General features: G+C 42.2%; 1 protein-coding gene across 25 annotated transcripts in view; it reads left to right on the top strand.

The window, feature by feature from the left end:
- Nucleotides 1-12751, top strand: part of RAF1 (Raf-1 proto-oncogene, serine/threonine kinase) — a 134385-nt gene that overhangs the window by 101912 nt on the left and 19722 nt on the right. For all 25 annotated transcript variants that reach the window (XM_075073138.1, XM_075073130.1, XM_075073133.1 and 22 more), the window contains 3 exons: nt 8541-8625; nt 9752-9928; nt 12126-12172. In XM_075073138.1, coding sequence (XP_074929239.1) covers nt 8541-8625; nt 9752-9928; nt 12126-12172 — 309 coding nt within the window. The remainder of the gene's footprint in view (nt 1-8540; nt 8626-9751; nt 9929-12125; nt 12173-12751) is intronic.

The following is a 12751-nucleotide window of genomic DNA, read 5'->3' as shown; positions in this document are numbered from 1 at the left end:
GGACTTTTGTCACGAATGGTTTTGGGTACATGTCATCAGTCGCTCATCCTTCCGTAAAAGCAATGACAGACAATCATTTTGCTTATTTTTTCCTGGATTACCTGTGCAGATGCCATATCACTGCAAGCATGGAGCCTGTTCAGCTCACTGTCACCGCTGCTGTTGTGGGCAAGTCTACTGTAGGGGCTGCTGTGATCCAAGTAGCCAATGCAATCACTGAGGTTTTGTTATCAAGGGTAGTGCCTCTGAGAAATGTGTGGGCCTTTTTAGATTTTAGGTGCATCATATTTCTGTCCTTTGTCGCTGGTGAAGAAGTCTTGCAGCCGTACATTCCAGTCCAGTCGGCACTGTAACACACCATAGCACTTCTGTGGTTGATGCATATAACGGCTGCAGGGGTCTTACTCTTTTGCCTTGGCTGAGGTTCCTTGCCCTACCTGGACCTCCAAGTATTTGACACAGAAGCACCTGCAGCAGCTCCTTGCCTTCACAACAGATGGTGCAGTAGGACTGCTAATCATCATCATCCACCATTTCTGCTGCAACTCTGCTCCCCAGTGACGAGCTCAGGGGATCCATATTGGTCCTCCTGGGTGCTGCTGGCAGTAGGACTGGTAACTGCCCTCGTCGGACATGTAGCTTGGCTGAGGGTTCTGGGAACATCTTCCCTGCCCAGCTCCTAGCAACCTCCAGGGCATGGTGTACGGCTCCTTCACTTCCCCTGCAGCTCTGCTCTCCTGCTCCCCAGCGACGAGCTTGGGGGATCTGTTCATGAAGCCTGGACAGTAGTAAGGAGCAGTTCAACTATAGGCTAAGCAAGTGCAGAATGGTGGTAGAATGTGCCTCTGGACATTTAAAAGCTCACTGGCGCTGTTGGTCAGACCTCAGTGCAACCAACATTCCCATTGTTATTGCTGCTTGCTGCGTCCTCCATAATATCTGTGAGAGTAAGGGAGAGACATTTATGACGAGGTGGGAGGTTGAGGCAAATCGCCTGGTGTCAGATTTTGAGCAGCCAGACCCCAGGGCGATTAGAAGAGCACAGCAAAGAGAGGCTTTGAAAACCAGTTTAATGATTGGCCAGGCTTCTGTGTGACAGTTGTGTGTGTTTCTCCTTGATGTAAACCCACCCCCTTTGTTGATTTTAATTCCCTGTAAGCCAGCCACCCCCCCTTTAAATAAAGTAACTATTGTTTTGAAACCATGCATTCTTTCTTTATTAATTTTTTTAAAAAAAGAGAACAGACAAGGTAGCTCAGCTGGGATGGGTGCAGAGGGAAAGACAAGGCCACATTGCTTATTGTAGCCATACTAAATATCAAACTGTTTGAATGACAGCCTTCTGCTGCTTGGGCCATCCTCTGGAGTAGAGTGGCTGGGTGCCCGGAGCGACCCCTCCTCCACCCTCACATTCCTTGGCATCTGGGTGAGGAGGCTATGGAACATGAGGAGGAGGGTAGGCAGTTATACAGTGGATGCAGCAGGGGTCTGTGCTCTTGCTGGCTTTCCTGCAGCTCCAACAGACACTTCATCATGTCCATTTGCTTCCCCAACAGATGCTTCATCATGTCTGTTTGCTCCCCCATTAGCCTCAGCATCGTGTCCTGCGTCCACTCTTCACACTCACTTAATTCTTTCCTGGCCTCTGCCACTGAATGCCTCCATGTATTAAGCTGTGCCCTATCAGTGTGGGAGGACTGCATGAGCTCGGAAAACATGTCATGGCGAGTGCGTTATTTTTTGCCTTCTAATCTGCGATAACCTCAGGGATGGAGATGATAGGGGGAGCATAGAAACATTCTGTGCACTACGATTCTGGGGGGACTGCATAGTCACAACTGTGCTGCTGAGTTCGCCATGCTGACCAAACAGGAAATGAAATTCAAAAGTTCCTGGGGCTTTTCCTGCATTGGAGTTCAAAGTGCTGTCCAGAGCGGTCACAAAGGAGCACTCTGGGATAGCTTCTGGAGGCCAATACTGTCGATTTGTGTCCACACTACCCCAAATTCGACCCAGAAAAGTCGATTTCAGTGCTACTCTCCTTGCTGGGGAGGAATACAGCAGTCGATTTTAAGAGCCCTTTAGGTCAAAGGAACAGGGTTGGTTATGTGGACACATTCATTTTTAAGTCGACCTAACATGGCTAAATTCGATCTAACCCCAAAGTGTAGACCAAGTCTAAACTTCTGTTTCACCACACTGGCTAACAAGAAAACTGCTTTTATGACTTCCTAGGCATTCCAGTTCTTATATCCCCACCAAAAACACTGGATTTTGAGATGAATGGTTCTTTAAAACCAGTCTCTTCAAATGTTCTTCTGATCCCAAAGGACCAGCCACATATGCAGATCAATCTATATACAAATTGGAGAATTGGGCCAAAAGAAATCTGGTGAGGTTCAGCAAAGACAAGTGCAGAGTCCTGCACTTAGTATGGAAGAACCTCATACACCGCTACAGGCTGGGGACCAACTGGCTAAGCAGCAGTACTGCAGAAAAGGACCTGGGGATTACAGTGGATGAGAAGCTGAATATGAGTCAGCAGTGTGCCCTTCTTGCCAAGAAGGCTAATGGCATATTGGGCTACATTAGTAGGAGCATTGCCAGCAGATCGAGGGAAGTGATTATTCCCCTCTATTCAGCACTGGTGAGGCCACATCTGGAGTATTGCGTCCAGTTTTGGTCCTCCCATTACAGAGGGGATGTGCACAAATTGGAGAGAGTCCAGTGGAGGGCAACGAAAATGATCAGGGGGCTGAGGCACATGACTTGCAAGAAGAGGCTGAGGGATCTGGGCTTGTTTAGTCTGCAGAAGAGAAGAGTGAGGGGGGATTTGATACCAATCTTCAACTACCTGAAGGGGGATTCTAAAGAGGATGAAGCTTGGCTGTTCTCAGTGGTGGCAGATGACAGAACAAGAATCAATGGTCTCAAGTTGCAGGGCGGGGAGGTCTAGATTGGATCTTAGGAAACACTATTTCACTAGGAGGGTGGTGAAGCACTGGAATGGGTTACCTAGGGAGATGGTGGAATCTTCATCCTTAGAGGCTTTGAAGGCCCAGCTTGACAGAGCCCTGGCTGGGATGATTTAGTTGGTGTTGGTCCTCCTTTGAGCAGGGGGTTGGACTAGATGACCTCCTGAGATCTCTTCCAACCCTAATCTTCTATGATGCTATAATTTAGATCTTACCCAACAGTCAAACTGATTGCCAGTCCTTTAGTTTCTAAAATCTAAAGGTTTATTCATAAAAAGAAAGGTGAGAGCTAAAATTGGTTAAAGGAATCAAATACATACAGTAATTGCAAAGTTCTTGGTTTAGGTTTGTAGTAGTGATGGAATAAACTGCTGGCTTGATAAGTCTCTGGTTGCTTCCAAATCATTGGAAGGTCCTCATCCATTGGTTAGAATGTTCCCATTAGTAGAAGTTCATAGTCCAGAGGCTTGAGCAGGAATGAGGCTGGAGCAGGATAGAGGCAAAATGGAGGTGTTTCCAGGGCCTTTTATATCTTCTGCCATGTGGAGTGAATCCCGTTTTTCTTACTGTGGAAAATTACAGTAACAAGATGGTGTTTGGAGTCACATGGGCAAGTTATATGTCCATGCATAATTTTGCATTGTCACAGCAGGAAATCATTACCTGTGCCAGGGGTAGGCGACCTATGGCACAAGTGCCGAAGGTGGCACACGAGCTGATTTTCAGTGTCACTCACGCTGCCCAGGTCCTGGCCATTGGTCCAGGGGGCTCTGCATTTTAATTTCATTTTAAATGAAGCTTCTTAAACATTTTTAAAACCTTGTTTACTTTATACAACAATAGTTTAGTTATATATTATAGACTTATAGAAAGAGACCTTCTAAAAACATTAAAATGTATTACTGGCACGCGAAACCATAAATTAGAGTGAATAAATGAAGACTCACCCATCACTTCTGGAAGGCTGCCGATCCCTGACCTGTACCCCAGACTGAAGGTTTACAGGACAGTCCATTCAGTGTAGATGGGTTTCTCCCATGGTCCATTGTCAGTTAAGTGTTTCTTGATGACCCACTTAATTTGAATAGTCCCTCCAAGATGTGCAGGCTAAATACCTTGTGGATGTTACCCCAGGAGCAAACATTTGAAATCCAGGTATAGAGCTAATTCTTGTAACTTCAAATACAAAAATATGTGCATACAGATAGCATAATCATAACCAGCAAATCATAACCTTTTCATAGACATCTTACATGCCACATTTTGTACAAGGTTTGTTGCAAATATGTAACAGTGGTTGCAATAGTTATCTATATGGTCATATTTTAGTCAGATAACATCATACCACTTCAAGCCAGAGGGGCAGGAGAGGGGGTGAGTCTAGTTTAGGCCCAACATTTAGATATACCATAGATCCAGCACCTATGCCTCACTCCCACATTCCCCTCCCCCTTCCCTATTCCACCCCCTCTTGCTTCTCCACTGCCTCTTCCCCATAGCTCCTCACCCCCACTCCCTCATTCCCCCCCCCTCCTTACCCAGTCCTACACAGGCACTCACTGTTGCACAAAAAACAAGAAGGCTCTCCCTACAAAGAAGGGGAGCATGACTGGCATTAGGATCCAGGAGGCAGCATTCAACTGCAGAGTCAGCAGAACCAAAATGCAGCCTCCTTCAGCTGGGCAGCTCTGCACTTGCAGAATTGAGCAGGGGTGGGTGGGGAGGGCAGTGGCGCATAACCCCATGTGTCCTCTTATGCCTTGCCTCTGTTCGGGGAGGCAGGCCCCCCCAAACTGTGCCTGTGGTCGTCTCCTCTCCCACATCCTCCTGCAGGTGCAGCTTCCCTTCCATTTTCTGCAAGGAAGCACGGGAATTCTGTGGGCGGGGAAGGGCGGTTCCTGTGGTCGCACAGTCCACAGAATTTCCCCAGGAGTAGTGAAGTTGGTAAATTCCAACACGTGCTTTATAGGTACTGTAAAACACCACATCAAGTTTAAACTGTCAATAATAAAGTAATGTGTATGCGCACACAACAGCCACATGTTCATGACCACTTAACAGTTCCATCCCTCACTTAGCAAACTTCCTAGTTTTGTTCCTTCCCCTTTCCATTTACATATTCATCACTGTTTAGAGAGAATTTGTCAATTTTTTGGTTAAGTATTGTAGATTTCCCTGCAGATTTTTTGTTTACTTTGAGAATAAATTTAACTTTGTTTCTTTTATTTTCCCTTGCTGACTTCTGAGAAGTGAGTGCAAAAGTCGGAATATGGATTCTGTTGGTTTAGAAATTCAGCAATTCTTTTAGAAGTGATGCAAGTCATTTGTATTTAGTAGCTACCAAAGTAAGGAATCAAGTCTACCACAACTACACCTCTACCTGGTACAACGTGACCTGATATAACACAGGTTTGCATACAACATGGTAAAGCTCTGATACGCTGCTCTGAGCAGCGTGCTAAGGGTGGGCTGAGGAGTTGGATAAGGGTCAGAGGGTCAGGGGCTCTCCCTCAGGGTCTAGGAGGCAGGAGCTGTGGGGAGGGGCAGTTTTGGGGGCCCTGCAGTCCCAGAGTGGCCCAGGGGATTAGCAGGAGGCCGAGAGCAGCCCGCTCCACTTCCCTCGCCCTGGGGAGGAGGTTTGGGGAAAGGGATTCCACACACACCCCCCCCCGCACATTCACCGGCAGCGGCGGAAGCAGAGCAGCCCGGCCCCAGCCTGCGGCGCTCTGCTTCCTGCCTCAGGTGAGTACGGGGGACATCTTTCCCCAACCTCCCCGCACTCACTGGCGTTGGGAAGTGGAGCGCCGCGTCTGGGAGGTGGCGGAGTGGAGTGGGTTGAGGCCACGTTGCTCTGCTTCCCACCACTGCCAGTGAGTGCCTATCAGGGGGCGGGGGGCATGGATAGTGGTCAGAGCAGTCAGGGGACAGGGAGCAGGGGGATTGGGTAGGGGGCGGGGTCCTGGGGGTGATTAGAAACGGGTCTCTGGAGGGGGCAGTCAGGGAACAAGGAACTGGCGGGAGGGGAGAGCAAAGTAAGTTCAGTGTAACGCGGTCTCACCTATAACGCGGTGAGATTTTTTGTCTCCCAAGGACTGCGTTATATCCGGGTAGAGGTGTACTTGAGGAGAACATCAGGAGGGAGAAAGCAACATCTTGAAAGCTTCCATGTTTGACTAAATACATAGTGGTAAAACCTTCTGTCACCTATTTTCCTTCCTCCTTTATCACTTTTCTCTCCCACCCCCTTTTTTCTACTTTTATATCTATATTAAGGGTGGCATTTTCCGCACAGAAATGGGAATAGATTTAGGAGCAAGAGTGGATAAATGTTATGATAAAAGGGCTCCATTGTGAAGCCATATTATAGTGATAGTATAATGGATGCCTGTTTTTAGTAGTGTGTGTGAGAGAGGAAGGCAGAGGAAAAAGGGGGTTAGTTGGAGGCTGTGAAAGCCTCCATTAGAATTCTTTTCAAAAAAACTCTGATAGGAAGATATTGGTAGATAGTGCTGCAGTACTGTAGCTAATTAAAAAAATACACAAGTTAAGTAGAGTTGTTCAGCCAACAAATGGATTACTTTTCTTGTGTTGTATCCATGGGCGGCGGGTAGCATAGGCAGGGGTAGGCTGTGCCTTCCCAAACAGCCCTGCATTGCCCTACCCATGCTCTGGCCCCAACCCAGGCCCCCTCCTTCAGTTCCCAGAGTGATTTGCCTTGGGGGCTGGCTGGCTGGCCTGCTTCCTACAGGGCGGCTGGGGCCGTGCTCCCTGGAGCACTGGGGCTGGCCGCCCGCCTGGTCACCCGCCTGGCCGCCAAGAGCACTGGAGCTGGGAACACTGTTGCCTGGCTGCCCAGAGCAGCAGGTTGGGAGCACTGCCGCCTGGAGCAGAGCACTGCTGCCTGGAGCACAGGGGCTGGGAGCGCTGCTGGCCAGAGCATCTGGGGGCAGATGGGGAGGGAGGCAGGGCCTTAGGTACAAGGGGAGGATCTGGGGACTAGCTTCCCCCAAAAGCTGGGTCACCAACCACCCGTGGTTGTATCCCTTTCCCTCTCTTTTATTTCTTTCTTTCTAGATTGAAGGCTCCTCAGACCAGCGAGAGAGTTCATATATAGCACTTAGCAGAATGGAGCCCCAATCCCAGGTGGGGCCTCTGGTCTCTGCAATAATACAAATAATGACGATGATTTAAAATAACATACAGAACATGAAAAATACTATTAATATCCATTTCTGTGTATGGAACACCTGCTGGGTAGCTAAAAGGGACTTTTCCTCAAAGAACCCGTCAGAACTTTTGGAGATTAATCTTTTTCTAAAGGCAAGAAAGACTATCTTGGAAAATCATTAATTTGCCATTATAATTGCAGATAAACTTGTGCGTGTTAGGGCTTTGTTTAATGTAGGTGGTTTGGCAATGTTAAATAGGAGTAACCTTAAAATTGTGTGAGATGCTATAAACAGGCCTATCATCAAGCAGGTCCTTAAGTTTACTTATGTACAGATTAGTCCAGCCAGCTTCCCTGCAGTTCTGTTTGGCAAGGAGATTACAACCATTCTCACCCTCATGAGGCCCTGCCAATACAAGATTATTCCCTCCAGCTGTATTCTAAAGTGCAATGTCCACTCTAATGTTAAATGAGTGTAACTTTCACTACTTCCCTGGAGGGACTGATGGTCCCTGCTTTAAAAATTTCTCCTTACATTCATTTGCTCAGCTTCATACCATTATTGTTGTACTTTATTAAATCATATTTCTCTTCCTCTTTGTAATATAATTATAAAGAGCTGACACTGGATACCAGTCCTCCCATACATAAACTAAATTGCTGCTTAACTTTGGTCTTTGTTTATATTCCTGCAGCAGGTGTGGAATCCAAAGCAAGTGCTCACATTCAAGTTAATTTGAATTCACTTTTCAAGTAATACTTTGCAATATGCTGTATCAAATGGTTAAAGAACTGATGCACTATTACTCTTCCTTTGCCATTAACTGTAATTTAAACATTAAAATCATGGTTTATTCTGCTGTTCTCTAAACATTAATTTTGAGGGAATGAAAGTGTAATTCTATTAATTTAATAATTTTTCTGTACTAAAACTGGGAAGAGAGAAGAGAAATGAGAATTTGGGTTTCTGTTGAATACAGTGGATACAGTGCTTGAAACAAAGTGCTGAGGATGCAGTTCTCCCCAGATAGCTCTTATTTAGAAAAATAACTTAATTGGTTCCCCCTAGATTAATAACTATGCTGTTTATACCTTCAGATTTCTGTATGTTGTAGAGTGGCCTTTGTTTAATATCACACATGTGATCCCATCAGCCGGTTACTAGCCATTTAATAATGAAAAACCCTTTTCAAGTAGTTGGAGAAATGATTGATACCATCTCCACCAAATGAATTGTATGAAAATACAAAAGTCTGTTTTGTCTGTGGACTTCCCGGTGTACAAATTACCAAGATGTATTGTGCAGAAATTTCAGAATTTTTAACTGTAGAGGTGATAATGCTGCTCTGAAAGACTGTTAGTGTTGTTGGTAACCTTTATGTTAAATGTATTTGCAGGAGATGTAGCAGTGAAGATACTAAAGGTTGTAAATCCAACCCCAGAACAGTTTCAGGCCTTCAGAAATGAAGTGGCTGTATTAAGGTAAGCTGATGACATGGATTTGCATAATTTTGCATTTACTAATTTTAACGCATTTTTGACCCTTCCAAAAGTGAATGTCACAGGTTGAATGAATTTTCTGTATAGTAAGTGGTGCAGTGTTTCCTTCTATGGACTGTAAATTTACTGTCTTTCAGTGCCACCTTATCACAGGTGCTGGATAATAGAGGTACTGATCAGTTTTGAGACCTTTATAATTTTTAATTCCTCATTCATTATCCGTTGAACTCTTTTTTTCCTAAGCTAAATAGTATTAACATTTGTAATCCCTTGTCATATATGAATCTTGCTATAATTTTGCTGCCATTCTCTGGAACTCTTGAATCTCATCACCTTTAGGTAAGGTGATGGATACTGGACAGAATATTTGAGCTTAAGGTGTGCCTTTTTATTATAACATCATAGTATTTTCTGTACTTTTAAAATCCATTCCCTAGTCAACTCAGAAAACCTCTTTGCTTTAATTACTGCCTATGCAATGTCCAATCATTAAGAGCTATTTTATGTGTATGGGAATAGCTTTTTTGGCCTCCATTTAATTATTTTACACTACACAAGTTAAATTTATCATCGTGCTGCATAATGCTCCACTGTATTTAAATCTGTCATTTTTTCATGTCTCCATAGTCTTTTATGTGAACCAGAACAATTTAATGTCATTTGCAAACTGCAGCTTGACCTTTTGATACCATTTCAATTAACTTTTTCAAAGTACTTTAACATAGAAGAGAGGGATAACTTGCCTTTGCGGAAGCTCTGGTAGTTTGATTCTGTCATGTTATACTTAAGTATTATATTAGTCTGTCTTTACTTGGACTCTGAAATAACTTTCAAGAAGCTAAGAAGAAACATTTTAAAGTTAATAATTGGTTGGTTTTTTAAAAAAAACATGCCTCCTAACTTTCCTGTTTTTAAGAAGTAACTGTGATATGTTGTTTTCTAAAAATAACATTTTGCACACATACATCCACATGTTCCTCTAATAATTTTGTTAAACTGTAGATCTAAATACTTTGATGTCTCCTTAGCCAAGAATACATTTCAGGGAACTTTTACAAATGTTTAAAAGAAGATGTTTTGTTCTTTTCCTTTCCACTTCTTCCATTAGGAAGACCCGGCATGTTAATATTTTGCTGTTCATGGGCTACATGACTAAAGACAATCTGGCTATAGTTACGCAGTGGTGCGAAGGAAGCAGTCTATATAAGCACCTGCATGTACAAGAGACCAAGTTCCAAATGTTCCAGCTCATTGATATTGCCCGACAGACAGCGCAAGGAATGGAGTGAGTAGGATTAGAAATTGTCTATTCTGGTCTGCCGATCTTCTTCAGGAGCAACTAATACATACAAGAAACACTGTCCTAATGTATAATATATATTAACATGGTACCAAACCCTCAAAGAGTACAGTAGAACCTCAGACTTACGAACAGTTCGGGAATGGAGGTTGTTCGTAACTCTGAACAAAACATTATGGTGGTTCTTTCAAAAGTTTTCAGCTGAACATTGACTTAATACAGATTTGAAACTTTACTGTGTAGAAGAAAAATGCTGCTTTCCCTTTATTTTTATTTTTTAGTAATTTACATTTAACACAGTACTGTACTGTATTTGCTCTTTTTTTGGGTCGCTGCTGCTTGATTGTGTACTTCCGGTTCCAAATGAGGGGTGTGTGGTTGACTGATCAGTTCCTAACTTTGAGGCTCTACTGTATACAAATTATTAGGGAAGATACTGTTTATTGGGGACTGAAAGTCTGAATAACATTTCTGAAACTTTAATGTTTCAGAGCTTTTTAAAAATACAATTAAAAATCCTTCTGGTCATGTCATTTTAAAATGTAAATTTTTTATTATTCACAAAATTGGAGAAAAATAGTATGTGATCATGTAATCAAAGACACTATCCTAATGCATATGCACAAGACAATTGAATTAAGGTTGCATGGGAAATCTTAATTCTGGTATTTCCTAATGTTTGAGTGCCCGATTCTGCAAATTTAATATTTTTCTAATGTAAGGGTTTTTTTGTAATTTCCAAGGCTTTTAAAAAAGTGAACTGAAAAAATAAAGTCCACCATGTGGCATTATATTGATACGCATGCATATTCCCAGCTGCGGTGGAACTTTTAGATCTACCGCTCAGACCTCTGCCACTTGAGCTAATGGAGTAACTAGTAGCAGTAATGGGTTATTTTCTATGTGCACCAGCACAAGAGGAGGTGGAGCATAGGCTTTGCCATGGAGTTGCAGAGATATTTGCTGGCACCAAAGGAAATTGTTTCTAGTAGTCAGAGACTCCTCTACCCCATCCCCTCAAGCTTGTGGCTGTCCTGTCTCTGTCCCACTCCGGTCCATTCTGTTTGCCTAACCAGTCCACACTTCTCATGCTTCTCGTCCCAGTATGCTTACCCAGCCAGTCCTAGTCTCCTTGTGTGGGTTTTTCAAAAATCAAATCCATTTTTATATGTAGAGAAAAGTATATTAAACTAGTAACCCTTTATGTAATAAAAATTAACAAGTTAATTTGATTTTAAAAACAAAGTGAAGTATATTTTCATTTTTTGCTAGGCATATACTTGTAAATTTTGGCTCAGAATAAATTTTAAAACCAAATTGTAAGGAACTAAAATAAAATAGAAAAGCCCTGCAGTTTTTTATATATTTACAGTGGTGCCAGTATGCCTTTATAATTATCTGTCAGCACAGATTGCAGGAAGACTACTAAGTCTAAAAATTCTTGACAATGCTACATGAGATTTAGATAATCTTTTCTTTCTTGCTCTTAAATCTGAGACACAAGATAACACTGTCATACAGCCTTTCAGAGATGGGGGCAGTTCAAATATTGCACACATCGCTAATTACAAATCTACTGAAAATGTTTGTTTTGCTTCCCAGAGAAGAAGCTAGAAGATATAGTTTAACCTTTAGTTTATCGGCAGACAATTTTAAGCTGATTTCAACCTCTCTAGTGTAATTTTGGGTTGATGTAGGTTAATAGAATGCAATATTAGGTAAAGATAATTTTACATTAGTGGTGAGTTGCATTCCTTTCTATGGCTGTTCTAAAAGAAAAGATTCTGACCAATTCATGTGGAAAGGAATGACACAGTTCTTATAGTATTTTCTCATTATTGAAGGCAAATGTTGATACATAAACAGCAAATGGAGCATAAGCATAAAAATAGCTTTATGAAGGACCTACAAAAATGATGGTTATTTTCTCTTTTTAGTCTTGTGGACTGGTAAAATTAAATACACGCTATCAAGCCAAAGGGCAGTTAGCACCAAGTTTTAAGTTTAGAACAAGTTGAACTATGGCTCTAAAACACTTAGTGGTAAAAATTTATAATTTATTCAGGTAGCTTTTGTAAAAAATTTTATTTAGACTTATTTTGGTTTGCCAAATTAGTGTGTATGTATAAATAAATAAATAACAATGGATATATTTTTAAAAACATTTTTTTTCTTTTCACAGCTATTTACATGCAAAGAATATCATCCACAGAGACATGAAATCAAATAGTATCCTTTCTCTAATTAGTCAAATTTCCTTTAACTGTTTAAATTGGTATCAGACTGACTGAATATAAATACTGTGAAGGTCGTTCTGTGAAGTTGAAACATCCTAGTTAAAATTACAACAATTTAAAAACAAAACAAAACCGTTCTCTTTAGTGATCAAAAGGAAGTCCTTCCCCAGCCAGGTAAAGATGTGTGGAATATATATTTATACACTTACTCTTTCTTACCTGTGTTCATATGCAATTTTGGGATGCAAACCTGACCTATTTTAATCTAATTGACTGACTTCCAATATATCCCCAGCTTCAAAAGATTATTTAGGACAGAAATTAGACTCTTCTTTTGATTACTTTCATATGGGATTAGATGACCAAACACACAAAAAGGATGGAAACTTTTGGTGGAAACTGAGCCAAAAATCTTCTTGATTCTAAAATTGGGAAGGGAAAATGTGTAATGAACTTGACTAATATGTTCCTAGCAGCATACCTATTGAATAATTCATACTGAATAAAGATTCTGCAGTTTCCTTTTGCATGTCACTTATTTTCTTGATATGTGAGGCTTGTGTGTAGGTTA

This window comes from Chelonoidis abingdonii, chromosome 17, assembly GCF_003597395.2.
Source record: "Chelonoidis abingdonii isolate Lonesome George chromosome 17, CheloAbing_2.0, whole genome shotgun sequence".
Taxonomy (NCBI): domain Eukaryota; kingdom Metazoa; phylum Chordata; order Testudines; family Testudinidae; genus Chelonoidis; species Chelonoidis abingdonii.
The sequence above is the reverse complement of the archived record's forward strand: the minus strand, read 5'-3'. Positions and strand labels throughout refer to the sequence as shown.